The sequence below is a fragment of the Quercus suber genome, unplaced genomic scaffold (genome assembly GCF_002906115.3).
Source record: "Quercus suber isolate HL8 unplaced genomic scaffold, Cork oak 2.0 scaffold_71, whole genome shotgun sequence".
Lineage (NCBI taxonomy): Eukaryota > Viridiplantae > Streptophyta > Magnoliopsida > Fagales > Fagaceae > Quercus > Quercus suber.
This window is the reverse complement of record NW_027069536.1, coordinates 39519-55908: the sequence shown is the minus strand read 5'-3', so window position 1 is coordinate 55908 and position 16390 is coordinate 39519. Positions and strand designations below refer to the sequence as shown.

The 16390-nt window shown below is 34.3% G+C and overlaps 2 protein-coding genes across 2 annotated transcripts; both read left to right on the top strand.

Annotated features, from left to right (window-relative positions):
• The first annotated feature begins 590 nt into the window (after positions 1-590).
• LOC112011005 (citrate synthase, glyoxysomal) lies at positions 591-7726 on the top strand. The gene is made up of 13 exons (XM_024043380.2): positions 591-923; positions 1465-1645; positions 2337-2422; positions 2514-2618; positions 4443-4505; positions 4704-4813; positions 5081-5200; positions 5276-5351; positions 5560-5633; positions 5786-5906; positions 6724-6821; positions 6912-7035; positions 7331-7726. The coding sequence occupies exons 1-13, from the start codon at positions 666-668 to the stop codon at positions 7460-7462; spliced, it is 1548 nt and encodes a 515-aa protein (XP_023899148.1). The 5' UTR covers positions 591-665; the 3' UTR covers positions 7463-7726.
• Positions 7727-8771: 1045 nt separating this feature from the next.
• Positions 8772-14755, top strand: LOC112010996 (V-type proton ATPase subunit D). Its single transcript, XM_024043370.2, has 2 exons — positions 8772-9007; positions 13704-14755. Exon 2 carries the CDS (start codon positions 13722-13724, stop codon positions 14505-14507), a length of 786 nt encoding a protein of 261 aa, XP_023899138.2. The 5' UTR covers positions 8772-9007; positions 13704-13721; the 3' UTR covers positions 14508-14755.
• The last annotated feature ends 1635 nt before the right edge of the window (positions 14756-16390 follow it).

Below are 16390 nucleotides of genomic sequence, written 5' to 3'. Positions count from 1 at the left end.
GCTTCAAACTTGAGAGACCAATTGTGCACTTAGAGTAAACTTCAGGGATCAATAGTGTAGTTTCGCCTTAGTTTTATTTTTAGAGTCCCTAACAAAAGGGACTTGATCCTAGTATTTAGAGAGATGCTATATCCACAATATTTTCACAACAAATCATAGATGGTTAGTTGTTATTGGTTTTAATTTGAACCTATTATTAAAATTACTTTTTTATCCCACCAATAATAATCCGTAACAATCTGCTACATAGAATTTGTTATGAAAATATTATGGGGCAGAACACCACTTTCTCACTAATTAGTGTTACTAATTATCTATAATATTGTTTCTCAAAAAAAAATTATCTATAATATTGATTGATTACAAAGCGGTAGTATAATTAATTAATAATTAATAATAAAAAGAAAAACCTTTCTTACAAAACTCCCACGTGGCTCACATTTTTCTCACTCCAATGCTCCATTATACAAAAAGAAAACCCCTGTTTTTTATCCAAAAAAAAAAAAAATTTCCTTTCCCTGTTTGTGAATCAAAAACCAAAAACAAAAACAAAAATACCACTAGTAAATATTTAAATATAAATACTACTACCATATCAAAGTTTTCATTACTCTTTTCTTCTTCTTCTTCTTCTTCTTGACTTTGATAACAGAAAGACAAAAAAAATGTCAGGCGTGTCAGAGGTATCGTCAGTGGTGGCGCGAGGGCGGTTGGCGGTGCTGACTGCGCACTTAACCACCGCCACCTCCTCCAATGAGCTCATTGAGGTGGCGCCATCTCTCGAGCCAAACTGCCTCTCAGCTCAGGTCTCACCCCCCGGAAACCTTGCAGGCTCCTTGACCGTCGTTGATGGAAGGACCGGCAAGAAGTACCAGGTACCGGTCTCTGAGGATGGCACTGTCAATGCTATTGATCTTAAGAAGGTATGTCTTATGTTCTTACGTGAATTGTTTTTGTCCTTTGAAAAGCTCAACTGGGTTTGATTCGCTTTTGTTGAATTTTGCTCTGTTTTGGTTTGTGATAGTTGTTTATGATCAGGGTTGTGGTTGTTGGGGAAATTTTTTCAGAACAGAGAAAAAAGATAGGATTTTGGAATTGGGTTTTGAATTATTAATTATGTGGGCTAGTTTTTATTTATTTATTTTAAAGTTCTGATCCGATTAGCTTTTTGGGTTTCCTTTGGACTTGTTTTGATTTGGGAGTGATTGAATTTTAATTATGACGTGTTTTTGTTGAGAAAATCATATATATCAATGAGATTTATTGATTAAAGGATTTGATATTAAGTTAAAATTCATTACCGATAATTTTTAATGTTTGGCTGCTGGACATGGCATCAATTATGTTTGTTTGATGTGATTATTGGCATTGTACTTTGCTATATTGATGAATTAACTTCAGGTGTACTGATTTTATTGTTTTCGATGAATTTTAAATTTTGCAATTGCTCTTGTGGATATACAGATTACAACTGGGAAAAATGACAAGGGGCTCAAAGTTTATGACCCAGGCTATCTGAATACAGCTCCTGTTCGGTCGTCGATTTGTTATATTGATGGTGACGAGGGTATCCTTAGGTATAGGGGCTACCCAATTGAGGAGTTGGCTGAAAAGAGCACCTTTGTGGAAGTGGCCTACCTCTTAAGTAAGTTCTGTGGAGATTCCTATATTGTACTAGTTTCTAATGACTAACAATCATTTATGTTATAATATGTTCTAATTTACTAGAATCATTTGTTGATAACTTTTTGATAATAAGCCAATGAGTCAATGAGCCCTACTCAAATAGCACTTCCTCATCTCACAAGTGCGGGCGGAGGATGAGGCCATGGGCTCAAGACCCACTTGGTGCATGTGTAATTACCACTAAAGAAAAGAATAATTAGTGGAGAAAATGAGGCTAGATAAAATTAATGAATTGGGATTTTAGAAGTACATACGTAAATCTTGTTAAAGGATTGTCTTATTCTTCTCTCTCTCTCTCTCTCTCTCTCTCTCACACACACACACACACACACACGCACACTGTATTGCCACTATAAGTATGAACAAATATTATGCACTTTTATTTTCTGAAGGAAAATATGCCATTGTATTGATATGTATGTAATATGCTGGACATGCTAAAATGAAATTATGTTATAATGTTTAATTAAACCTGAGAATTTCTATAAAAAAGTTTTATTTAGTATAGAATTGTTTTGATTCCTCAAAAATTATATTTATACTGTTTGTATCTTTAATTATACAATGTTCATCTCTGTGTGTTTACTTGCACTCTTATGTCTACTTTCTAGATTCAATTTCTGTATCTGAAACTCTTTTATTTTGCCCAGTGTATGGGAATTTGCCTTCTGAAAATCAGCTAGCCGACTGGGAATTTGCTATCTCTCAGCATTCAGCCGTACCACAGGGAATTCTGGTATGCTTTACTTTCTTTCTCGTTTATAAATAAATTAAAAGAAAAAAAGAGTATGATTCTAAGTTCTGGTTTTGGTAAATTTGTTTTGTAGGATATAATACAGGCGATGCCTCATGATGCTCACCCAATGGGTGTACTTGTCAGTGCAATGAGTGCTCTCTCCATCTTTCATCCTGATGCCAATCCTGCTCTCAGAGTAAGTTCGATAATTTGAGCTTGATGTAGTGAGTTTTGTAGTACTCTTTTGATTAGGTAGAAGAAAATTCTTCTCTTTTTTATTTTTTATTTTTATCAGGTATCAATATTTTACAGGTACAAGTATAATAGCATAGGTTTTATATATGTACTGTTACTTGACAATTCTTCTATCACGTGAAAAACTTTCCACACCCAATTTTTCACTAAATTTCAAGATCTCTAATTTAACTTTTGGAAATAAAATTCTGGTATGAATTTCAAGCCACTTGGTGAAGGGTTCCATTGATTGATAAAGAAAAAAAAAAAAAAACTGCTTTCTATCAGTTTATGCTCATTTGGTAATCGTCAGGGATTTTAACTCCACCACTTATTTTATCCTTGCAAGAAATACTTTGCCTTAAGTCTCATCCTACATTAATAGATTAATGTGTTGTTGGGAAAGTTGGGATAATTTTCTCCAAAATTTTTGTAAAGAGTAATGCTAGAGCTACAAACTACTTTACAAACTTTTTACAAACCGCTGAAGGAGCATGGTACATGTCATCTAAAAATAATGAGCTGGACTAAATAGTCAGATTTTAAGTATAAAAATTCATTATAATTTTTAAATACACCAAAAACTTAAACAATTTCTGGCGACTGTTCATCTCTTCCATGAGTTCACTGTAGGCCAGCTTGCGTCTTAGAAGCCAAAAAAAAGGCCAAACAGAAGCTCAGCTCGACCTAAAGGAAAATTTCTCGGGAAAGTTACACAACCTCTCAAGGCCAAAACCCATGAACTCTCGTGTGCTCGCTCCGGTCTCTACGGCCACCGTGTTTGGTGCTTTAGCCTCCGCCTTTGCGATCCGTTTCTACTTCCTACACCCTAAAAAATGCACTTCCCCCAAACCCACAACGCTTTGTTTCCACCAATAGCTCTTCTTCTGACCCCTTTGATCCCTCCAAAGGCAAAGAGTCAGTATTTTTTTAAAACGTTTTCATATACTTATTCATTGTTTTGGGTATTGGCCAACATTTGTAAATCATTAATGGATGTTCTCTCAGTTCCTTTGGAGGTCATCCACCCATTGGCTTAAAAACCAAAAGCGGCTGAGCTGAGATGCAAGTTTGCCGACAGTGAACTTAGGGCAGAGATGAACAGTAATTGGAAATTGGAACTCTTAAGTTTTGGTGTAATTAAAAATTAAAATAAATTTATAAACTTAGGGTCTGACCATTTAGTCCTGCTAATTTTTTTAGCTGACATGTACAATGCAACTTCAGCAGTTTGTAAAATAGTTTGTGGCTCTAGCATTACTCTTTTGTAAACAAAATTGTTATGGGAAAGCAACTTTCTTTTCATTTCACATTTATTTCCTGCATTTATTCTTTGATAATTGAACAGAGTGTATGTATTTTCCCAGAGTTAGGGTTGATGTAGTTTTTATTTTATGTTTTGCAAGTAACCTGATTCGTTGATTTAGTTCATCGAGAACCAACAAATAATCACCTAGTGTTGGCAGATGCAGTTGTCTAAACATTTTTAAGACGTGAAGGTGGCTATTATTGGAATTGTGGAAAAATTTCACCCATTTTCCTTTCTTATTTGGAGAATGTTACAACAGCATTTTCTATTAGCCAATGTTCATTGTGTATTAAATTTAATGACAGCCTTAGTTATTAGTGGCACCCACCTTTTACATAAATATCGATCTCTTAGTTTTCTTGTTTAAGTGAAGGTATGAAATTCTGATATGCTGAGGTGTTATTGTGTACATCTATGTGTTAATTTGTGATTTATTGCCAGATGCTTTTTGACATTTCTGATTATTTGTTGATCCAGGGCCAAGATCTTTACCAGTCGAAACAAGTGCGAGACAAACAAATAGCACGTGTTCTTGGGAAGGTTTGGTTATTCAATTTACTTTCTTTCTTTTGGCTTTGTGCCTTTGACTGAGATGGCTCAATAATTATCAGATGTCATGTTGCAAGTTGTATAGCCATCCAGTTAAAGTTTGGTAGTATGCCGGCTACTATAGGCTTACATTGCACTTATTTGGCATCTTCCCGCTAATTTATATGTAAAATCAATATTTACTTGCAGGCACCAACCATTGCAGCAGCAGCTTATTTGAGGATGGCAGGAAGGCCTCCAGTTCTTCCTTCCAGCAACCTTTCTTATGCAGAGAATTTCTTATACATGCTAGATTCATTGTATGTATTGCCAGCATATTTTTTTCTTAATGATATTTGGGATACAATGATAAATTTTCTTCTGATGTTATTATTTCCTCTGAGATGCCAGTGCTGATGCACTATTGTCATGTCGTCATCTTTCTAAGTAATATGAATATAGTACACTGTTCTTTAGCATGGAACAAACCGACTCTTTTATTTTCAATAGAGTAATTGTTTTTTTGGGAAAAAATGGAATTTTTCTTTCTCTAACCTAATTAAGATTTTCTTCCTACAAAATTGCAGAGGCAATAGGACATATAAACCCAACCCTCGACTAGCTAGAGTGCTAGATATCCTCTTCATACTTCATGCAGAACATGAAATGAATTGTTCCACAGCTGCTGCAAGGCATCTAGCATCAAGGTAGGCATCTTAACACCTGACCAAAATAATTTGGCATTAAACTCTTTTGTAACATACCTGGATTTGTCTCTACAGTGGTGTTGATGTATTCACTGCTCTTGCTGGAGCCGTTGGAGCACTGTATGGTCCTCTTCATGGTGGAGCTAATGAGGTATGCATTATAGCATGATCTCATTTTCGTAGTCTTTTTCCATGCTTCAATGTGGCTCTGTAATTAACTTTGTCATGGACATCATGGATGAATTTGCTATGTTTAGTGAAATTTCTACATTCTAGGTCTTTTAATCAGACCTTTTGTGCTCAAATTATATTTTGTGCCACCATTAAGTAATCTTTCCTCATAACATTGTCTATTGTAGGCTGTGCTTAAGATGTTAAATGAGATTGGAACTGTTGACAACATCCCGGAGTTCATTGAGGGGGTAAAAAATAGGTAATTGTTGTTCTGTCCATTGATTTTTCTTACTAACAGGTGTCAATGACTCTTTTGCATGGAATGTGATATATATATATATATATTTGTCTACTTTTTTCCCCTTCTTTTTGAAGTTTGAATAATATTCTTATATCACTTCATTTCTCCAGGAAGCGCAAGATGTCAGGTTTTGGGCATCGTGTGTACAAAAACTATGACCCAAGAGCGAAGGTGATAAAGAAACTGGCTGAGGAAGTCTTCTCCATTGTTGGCCGGGATCCTTTGATTGAGGTGTTTTTCTACTCTATGTTATATTTCTTCCTGGAGGGCTGAATGTGTCCTCTATTATTTGTTCACGCATGGATTGCTAGTTCGAGCCGCAGTGCAGTTCCAATATTATAGATGATTAATAAGTTATGAGTGTTGCTACATTGCTCATATCAGAGTCAATTAAATTAAATATTTCATTGAATGGAGAATTGAGTTATAAAGATAAAGTAGATTTTTTTTTTTTTTTTTGGAAACAGAAAAATGAAATCATTAAACGAGTGGGTTTAGACATCTTCATATAAATGAGGGACCAGTTTTAGCAAAACTTTGCATATTGCATGATTCCTACACAACTCACTCCATTGTATATTTCAGTATACTTCTTTGAAAAGTCTTCCAAAGAAGGGAGGAAAGTATCCCAAAAGGACCATGAGAATTGCAGGCAAAATATACCCTTTTCGTGTTACCCTACATGTAATAGAAAATAAAGGAAAATTTTTGAGGGTATGATACTTTGGTAGAAATTTTCAACTTCCTACAAATGGAACTATTCAAGGAACCCAAAGATAAAAGGTGAACTTACATTACTACGTAAGTTGTGAAGATATTCATTATGAATATGATGAATATAAACTCTGTAGTTCTTAAGGGTAATGTTTTATGTTTAAACATGAACTATAAAGATTCAAGTCATGATTGGATTCCGTTCAGTTCCAATTCACTTTTGATGATTTTTCTTATAGTTTGGCATTTGATAGCATGTCACTACCCATGTATCTCATGAGTAAGATGATATGGCTTCATAGTTTTCATTCTTTTATTTTTATGCCATTTGTAGGTTGCTGTTGCTTTGGAGAAGGCTGCCCTATCTGACGAGTACTTTGTTAAGAGAAAGCTATATCCAAATGTTGATTTCTACTCAGGGTTAATATACAGGTATCATTGATTTCACTGTTCTTAAATGATATCTTGAATTTCCCTCAGAGAACATAATTGGTATGAAGGTACTAAATTCACATTGATCAGGGCAATGGGATTTCCAACGGAATTCTTCACTGTTTTATTTGCAATCCCACGAATGGCTGGGTACTTAGCACACTGGAGAGAGTCCCTGGATGATCCGGATACAAAGATAATGAGACCGCAACAGGTTAATTCCCCAGTCTTTTTATTTTCCCCTTTAATTTGTTTATGTTTGTGCGTGCGCGTGTATATATATGAGTCTAGTTCAACTTACAAATGGTGTATCACCTAATAATTTTCTATTGGATTAATATCTTGAAATTTCACCATTGGATTTACATATTCTCTATGTTATTAACACACATACCAAATTTCATGCTGAGAGATAGAGAGAGAGAGATTTTGATTCTTCTAACAAAATGATGAGTATCTTCATGTTATTTTGCTGTTTCCTCATATTACTGATCCGGGTGATACTTCAGGTTTATACTGGGGCATGGCTGCGGCATTATATGTCACCCCAAGAACGGATGGTATCCCCAGGGGCAGACCGACTTGGTCAGGTGTCTATTTCAAATGCTGCCAGGCGGCGGCTGTCAGGATCTGGTGTTTAGGCTTTACCTGGGTTCATGTCGAGCATGACTAATGATAAATCTCCTTAAAAAAATAAAAAAATAAAAGATAAATTTAAGGAGAAATAAGCATATCTTTCTTTGTGACTTTAATCCTGATTATATTTGTATGCTTACAAGTTGAAGTAGAACGGTTTGTGGGTTATGGTTTAGGCATGTACTACAGCATAAATAAGAAGAGTGTGGTGTATTGGCGTCTCTGCATGCATTTTGAGACATTAAATTAATCAATAGCTTCTTTTAACATGTTCTTGCACTAATTTAACTATACTTAAGTGATTCAACCTGTGGTCATTTACTCCCTTTCCAATGGTGACAACTGGACTTCGATTCAACTCAACACCGAATACAATTTCACTCATCATAGATAATATATAAGCTATCATTTGAGAATCAAATAAGAGAATGTAATTAAAATTTTCCGAGCTGTTTGAGATTGTTATATATTGTCCGATGGTTGGTTAAGAGTGGAGGCTTGCTTGAGTTTGACCAGTCTTGAAGTGTCTTAAGTTGATAACGAGCGCAGCTGTTAAAACATGTTTCCTTCCTCTTGGAAGAAATATTTTTTCTGATACCTGTAGGCTGTTGAAAGGTTTATGCAAATAATGTGCCCAATAAAATAACAAATATATATATATATATATAAATTTTTTATGAACAAAAAAAAGGGCAAAAGGGGGTGACTTGAATTACCATCTTCTGCTTAAACATAACCATTCAACAGTAAAATTATTCCAAATTTTTTTTCACTTTTTCTAATTTGTTCGTCTATTTTCTGTGTGCACCTACATCAATTCAACTTCAATTCTACATCTCTAATTCAATTAAATATTATTTGTTTATTCATTCCCATCTCCTTCCTTCCTTCTTTGTTGATTCCATTCAGTTAGCCCACTTCCATTTACAATGAAAGGACTCCAAGCTGACGTTTAGTTTAATTAATTTTCTCATCCCTTTCTACCATAACGTTACCGTACGTCCCCGTCCCAAACTAAAGGCATAAAATTTACTCAGCCCCCCTTTTTTTTTTTTTTTAAATTAAAAAAAAGCATTTAAAGTTTTAATGACTCGAAAAATGCTTATCTTTCCTCTTTCTTATTGTATAAGTTAATTTTTTTTTTTGATAAATGTATAAGTTAATTATGAATAAAAGAAACTAATTTTTCTTATAAAAATTCAGTAATTTTCTTATTTCTTTTTTGGTGGGGTTAAAAAAAATTGAAAAAATAAAAAGGTCTAAAACTTCTTAGAACTAACTAACGTGGTGCTTTAACGGACGTTACTCATTCTCTGACTCACTTTCATCTCTTGTCTGTCGCCCAAAAAAAAGAAAGAAAGAAGGCAGGTTAATAAACTGAAGAGAAGAGGAAGGTTCACAAAGAAAAAGACAGCAAGAAACGAGAATTGCAGTGCGAGTGCGTGAAGAAGGTGAGATCAAAAACAGACAAAATCATCATCAGCCAACTCAAATCTCAACCGGTGGCGACTCTCCGCTCCGCTCACACCCTCAACCCATTCACTGCACAGGTCTCTCTCTCTCTCTCTCTCAAATGTGCTTCTATGCTTTGATCAAACTCAATTACTTTCTCTATTAATTCTCTCTCTTTTGGAATTGGGAAATACCCCCCCAAAAAAAAGGAACTGGGCATCACTGCTTTTATTTTCCTTTTATAAATTCCAATATATCTTTCTTTTTCGTTTCATTAAAAAAACAAACACATAAACCTTAACATAGTTTAGCTTATGTAAAATTGCAACCGTACAAGTAGTTTGTTGATGATGATATTTACTTGTGCACGTTTAAAAATTATCAATTTATTACACATGACATGCGCATGTATTGCTAAGATCTGTGTATGAACAACAAATACTTCTTTTTGTTTCTTTATGTGTTAATTTAAGATATGTTTCTTTCGTTTTGATGGATGCTGTCGATTTGATGGAACTCAGTTTCAACTCTTGTTGGTGATGATGATGCCTTAGATCCAAATTCTTTCAGTTACTAATTGAATTGTCTCAATTGGGATCATTTAAGTTGAGCATGATTTAACTTTTTATTTTTTATTTCCTGAAGTTCAAATTAAGGAGAAAAGTGATCCTCACCTCTGTTTGCTCAAAAAATTTTGTGAAATAGAAAAAAAGTGGAACAATACAGTCAAATGAAAGAAGTTTTGAATTGGATTTCATTTTCTGTAGTTCTGGTGCGGCTCAAACTAGGGGAGTGATTAACTAGTTTAAAACAAAAAAAGAAGAAGAAGAAGAAGGAATAAGTATTTATAAAATTTAAGTTATTAAACTGATGTATATGTAGTTGCCACAGTTTAGTTGAAGGTTTTTTATTTCTTGTTACCCAAATAACAAGAAATCTAGTAGATGGATTAGCTAACATTTTAAAGTACTTTTATCACTTATTTAGGCTTTTTTGCTTGGAAATATGAGTCCACCCCCAAGATGATAGCTAGCCAAACACGCACATACTGTACATATTTCTCAAATAGAAGTTGTAGGATTTAAAATGAAGGGTGTACTAAAGTTGAATTAAGGATGAATTACTAACCCAAAAAATAGTCCAGGTCGGGGTTGTCTAGGGTTCTTGTTGGGGATTGAGAGTTAAGTAAACTTTTTGTAAAAAGCAGTGCAATATGTAGGTGCTGAATGCTATATACAACTTATAGCAAGGCAACTGGCTTCTACCCTGATTGGCACCTACCCCCTTCCCCAGTCTCCATGTCGTTTGACCTGCCTCCCCCTTCCCTCCCCAAAATAAAAAGAAAGAGAACTTATATCAAACTAGAGGATGCCATCCTCTTCGGATGATGAATTTCTTTGATGTTAGGTTTGTTTAATTGGAGCTTTAAAATGCTATCTGCTAAAGCTGTATGTAGATGTACAATGAAATTTCAGTAATAATATTTCATTTCAATTGGAAAATATAGTAAGATATTTCAATTCCGAGGATCGCCAATAGAACAAAGACTAACGAAATTTGAATCTCTCTATGTATAGTTCCAAATCTTCAAATGTCCTATTCCTCTTCCTCCATACATGAACGTTAAACATGAAGGTGCCTCATTCAAAACTCTGTTTTTGAAAGTCTTGGGAACTTTGCTGCCAACAATGAAGCAATTCTTCACTGTCTTCACCATCACCCATCTCTTCAAAAAGCTAAAAAAAAAATTAAAAACATAATTTTGATGCTACTGGACAATGCAATAGTTTGATTGAAGTGCAGTGACACATTGTACTTTTCTTATCAATAAAATTCTTATTACCTATCAAAAAAAAAAAAAAAAATGCAATAGCAAATGATCCACATTTTCTTCAGTAGTTTTACACAAAACCACATGTTTGCCAATACCATACCTCTTCTGATAAGATTGTGTATTGTAAGAATTTTCCCCTATGATGCAATACACGCAAAACAACAACAACAACAAAAACCTACCTTTGTAGGATTTTTACCCTCCAAAACAGCCTTCCAACAAAAATCCGTGTAGGCAGCACCAACACCTCATCATAAGATCTAACAAACACCCATTTTGTATTAAGTCGACAAAGCACCTTATCCTCCATTACCACTTAGATCAGACTAAATAAAGCAGCTGAAAAAAATTTCGAACATTTCCTTCTCCCAATCTTGGGCTGATCTACAAACATAGGATAACAGGGAACTCTTCCATTATTTGTGTAATCCAAGATTGTAGGATCTTTATTAACAACTAACTGAAATAGCCCAAGAAATAAAGTTGCTAGGTCCTTTTCTGCACACCAAACATCATACCAAAACTTTATAGAGGGTAGAAGTATAGTGTTTTTTCCTGTGTCATGGGTTTGACTCACCTCCCCTCTTCCCTATCCAAAAAAAAGAAAAAAGAATTATCAAAGTTACTATGGATAATATTATATTTATATTAAAAAAAAGGACGATAGAAATATAAGGGTTTGGTATGGTGCTTGGTGTGTGGATAGGGAGAGAGGAATCTAATTGCCTTCCAAATTCGAAACCATTTGAGTGCTGAACAGGCTGTGAAGACTATCTCCCCACGAACACTCCATATTTTTCTCCCACCAATTTCCTCCATAAATGATTCTTCTCTTGAGTGAATTATCTTGAGTGTATTCCTCCGTAAGTTTAATACTCAATTCATTGTGAGTACATTATCTGAATTCTGTTGTATGGTCTATAAGTTTTGTATCTTACAGCTTCCAATTTCTTTTAAGTTTATATAGGAAATTTTGTAGTACTCTATGCTGCTGGTTTGTGTTGGTTTGGATTTCTTGTTTTTTCAAGTGGGCAAAAGTATTGTCATATCTAGAAAAAAAAGTGTTGTTTTTTTTTTTTTGGCAGGTGGGGTCGTGTATCCGTGATTTACTCCTTAGGGGTGGGTCTAAAGGACCCTGCCTTGGTGAGGTTCCATGTCATTAAAAAAAAAAAAGGCGAGGTTTAAAAAGCTGTACATAAGAAAATATGCTGAAATGAAAAAAAGAAAAAAGGCCAAACCAAACACACAGAGTAGAGTAAGAAGTGGAATTGGATATAGAGATAATGCAGAAGGAATTTTAGAAGGTCCCCCCACCCAAGTCCATCTCCACAAAAACCAAATGATTGAAGCTCATTGCCTCTGTACTTCACAGCAACCCCCAATTTACCTAAGTTGAGCTCTCGTCTACCATCAGTCACTTCTACCTGTTTGGTTGCCAAGAAAGGGCTGGAAAATAGAGAAAGAAAACCAAGTTTTGGATTTTATGGTTAATAATACTTTGATTTTATTAACATTTGGTGTGTTTTCTATATCCCCCATTGCTTGACGTGGTGCATCTGGAGGGAAAGGAAAGCAGGAGTTTTGAAGACACCGAAAGTTACATGCCTGATCTTAAGTTGTTCTTTTTAAGAACCTTATTGGATTGGCTGTCAGCCAAGAGGAACCCTTCTTTATTTTCTATTGTTGATTTATTAGATTTATGCAATTTTTTTGTAATTGATTGCTTACTCTAGTATATTTCTAATATACTTGGGTGACTCTTTTTTTTTTTTTTTTTTTTATTTATATAATCTTATTACTTATCAAAATAATGGTGAAAAATAGAGATTTATAATTTTTGTACCATTTTCCTTTTATATTTCTAATATACTTGGGTGACTCTTTTTTTTTTTTTTTTTTTTATTTATATAATCTTATTACTTATCAAAATAATGGTGAAAAATAGAGATTTATAATTTTTGTACCATTTTCCTTTCTTGTCTTTTTGAGCAATGAGTTAATTGAGATTTTTTCAAAAGAGAAAAACTGGAAAATAAATTGAGATACCCATTTTAATCATTTAGATTACTGTCTTCTTTAATTTAGCACTTAATCTTTAATTTAAGATCATTTCCTACCCAATTAGATTAATTATTAGTGGGTTATTGGTTTTGTATGGATTTGATTGGTTTAAGATAGTCGATTCTTGAGATTGTGTTCTTTAGTTCAGTTCGCAGAGTGGATTGTACATTCATGGAATTTGTTAATTGTGGGTTCTTTGTAATGAGTTTGATATTGGCATCTGATGCTGTGAATTTGTGTTTATTTTGGATTCTCAGCCAATTGATGTCTGTGCTAGTGATTGTAATGTACATGCTTGTATTGTATGTTCAAGAATCTAAATTTAGTTGATCATCTGTTGTATCTGTGCAGTTTATAATGAAAATATTTTTACTAGGGTCTGTTTAGCTTAAAATGCTTGCATATTTTCACCATCAACTTATGTACAGCTTTTTACGGCCTTACTTTTTCTAGGTACAAACCTGTACTTTACACTTATTTTTAAAACAAATAGGCCAATGAAAATAAGCTCATCCAAACATGCTATGGTGGTTTTGTCAACTGTGTCATGAATAATGTTACTACTGCTTCATCAAATTATTCTCTCTCTCATTCTTTGGAAACTGGCATTACTCATCTTGCAAATTATGTGATATTGAATTCCTGCTTTGCAAATACATCTGTTGTTGAAATTGGGTTCTGTAACACTTTAGCTTAGACATTGATTCTAGTTCTTATTTTTGGTAGCTTCCTTATGAATGAATAGAAATTGAATCTCTTTTGATTAGCATTGATGTTATCACTATAATAAACTGTAAGAGTTGTGAAATTTTATTTTTATTTTCCTTGCATATCTTTCTATTCCTCGATGCAGTCAGCAATTTTATTGTCTTTGAACGTTTGTTCTGTTTATATCTTAGGCATAGATATTTGGAAAGATGTCCGGCCAAAGCCAGCGCTTGAATGTAGTTCCCACTGTAACAATGCTTGGGGCCATGAAAGCTCGTCTTGTTGGTGCTACAAGAGGTCATGCTCTTCTTAAGAAGAAGAGTGATGCTTTAACTATGCAGTTCCGACAGATTCTTAAAAAGATTGTCTCTACAAAAGAATCAATGGGAGAGGTCATGAAGACCTCCTCATTTGCACTAACTGAAGCCAAATATGTTGCTGGAGAGAACATCAAGCACATTGTCCTTGAGAATGTCCAAAATGCATCTCTTAAAGTTCGATCAAAGCAAGAAAATATTGCCGGTGTGAAGCTCCCAAAGTTTGAGTACTTTACTGAGGGTGAGACCAAGAATGACCTAACTGGATTGGCTAGAGGTGGACAGCAGGTTCAGATTTGTCGTGCTGCTTATGTGAAGACAATTGAGGTTCTTGTTGAGCTTGCCTCACTGCAGACATCATTCTTAACACTTGATGAGGCAATCAAGACCACTAATCGTAGAGTTAATGCTCTAGAGAATGTTGTGAAGCCAAGGATAGAGAACACCATAACTTACATTAAAGGGGAGTTGGATGAGCTGGAAAGGGAGGATTTCTTCAGGTTAAAGAAGATACAGGGTTATAAGAAGAAGGCAATTGAGAAACAGCGTGCGTCTGCCAAGGGGTTTGCTGAGGATCAGGTTGCAGAGAAGATGTCTTTGCAGAGAGGGATATCAATGAATGCAGCTCACAACATGTTATCTGCAGCTGCCGGGAAGGATGAGGACATCATTTTCTGATTTGGGGATTTGTTTATATGTTCTCTTTAGAGATGCGTTGCTTCATCTGTGCTTCTTGTCTTGCTGCGGAAAATTCAGATTACTATTTAGAATAACAGTGTTGTGTTCTGAATAAAACTTTTAATGTATTTTTATCCTGTCTTGTGTATTATTTATGAATTGACTTTTTATACTTGAGTTATGCAATATTTGTTGACTGGAGTTGATTAGTTGAAAAAAGCTTAGTGGATCAGTTCTCATTTTTTGCATTCTTGGTGTCATTATTGATTGTACTACCCGGTAGATTTAAATAGGTATGACCTAAATAACATATGGAGGAGCTCTAGGCTCTAGCCAGATCCCAAACCTCAGCCCTTCTCAACTCTCATCGAAGCTAGTTTGCCAATTCTTTTCTGTCTCTCTATAACTCAACTATCTAGTTCGATTGCTCTATTACTCAATTTATAATGGGTTATGGTAGATATACCATAATATTTTACATTTGTATGCAATGTTTAACTATAAAACAATAAAGCTAAAGTCACAACAAAAAATCACAACTGCATTTAGTTTCCCAGCTACCTTATACATGAGCAAAAATAAATTAAATAAAAGCGAAAATGCAAATTGCTCGATCTAAGTTTGTTGAAATTCATTTTAGTTTTCTAACTTTATTTTTGTTTAATTGTGTCCACTAAATCTTGAATTTATTCAATTTAGGTTTTTTTTTGTTCAATTCTGTTAAAAAATTACCATTAAAAAGTATTTTCTTCTAAGTTGTGGTTAATGCATTAGACACACAAAATTTATTTTGTATGATAATAATAATAAAAAATATATATATATATAGTAGTAAGAATAACAATAGGATGAAATGGGATCAAATCATAGGTGCCCTTACCTCTTTTTTGGGTATGGAATACCTGTCAAATACGGTCCATAAGGAGTATGGGATGAACCAATTTTATCACTCCTAATTAGGTGACTTGGGTATTGTAATATCCCGCACCTTGCACCTTCAACCCTATTAAGAATGTCTATATCATTTCATTAATGATAATCTAGTATTTTAAGTAAATGGAAATTTAGAAATAATAGAGGACACATAATTTATGTGGAAGGCAAATAAGGGAGCCATTGCATAAAATTTAATGAATAAGGACTTGGTTCAATTAGGCAGTAACTTGGGGACTAATTTGCAATTAAGTAGTAAGCTTCCAAGTCATGACACCTCCTCCTATTCTTCCTGCCCAGTCCTGCTTTTCCCATGCCATAACCTGCCTTAGTTCACTCCACCTCCCTCGTCTCTTGCCACATCATGCTTCCTTATTTCCACCTCCTACTTTGTCATGGAACTATATATGTTGTTTCAGCCACCAAAATGATTCCTTTGCTGCCTATTTCGACCAGAAAATTGAAGAGAGATAGAGGGAATTCTTATGAGATAAACCTAAAGAAAATGAGCCAAGTTGATATTCAGCCCAAGTCCAAAACTGATTCTAATATCAGTTTTGTGTAAGTAATGCTTCCATGGAATTGTTTGCCTTGGCTGTGCATATCTCTTTTTATGTGATTCAATATTTAAGTATCCTTGTTGGTATTCCATGATTTAAGTAGCTTCAACTTCAATTGCTAAAGACAATGTAAAATTGGACAGTTCATGCATAAAAATACGTAAACCTATTTTGAATTGGATTGCAGTTTATATTTGATCTTTTGGAAGGGATCCATGTTCACATTCTATCCTTTCCAGCCATGTTGTTTAATCTGTATAGCTATTTTGAGACTTCTTTCAATGGAATGCAATTCAATCAATAGATCTTTTAATCATATTTCATTGATAGCACATGTAATTGACATATTATGGCATTAGTGATCTTTCTATGCTATTTTGACTATATATG

What these genes read in the sequence shown, in the direction of transcription:
- LOC112011005 (XM_024043380.2), top strand. Translation starts at nt 666, where the DNA reads ATGTCAGGCGTGTCAGAGGTATCGTCAGTGGTGGCGCGAGGGCGGTTG. An exon ending in GCCGGGATCCTTTGATTGAG is followed by an intron (nt 5,907 to 6,723) that starts GTGTTTTTCTAC and finishes TGCCATTTGTAG; the next exon opens with GTTGCTGTTGCTTTGGAGAA. An exon ending in TACTCAGGGTTAATATACAG is followed by an intron (nt 6,822 to 6,911) that starts GTATCATTGATT and finishes CACATTGATCAG; the next exon opens with GGCAATGGGATTTCCAACGG.
- LOC112010996 (XM_024043370.2), top strand. Translation starts at nt 13,722, where the DNA reads ATGTCCGGCCAAAGCCAGCGCTTGAATGTAGTTCCCACTGTAACAATG.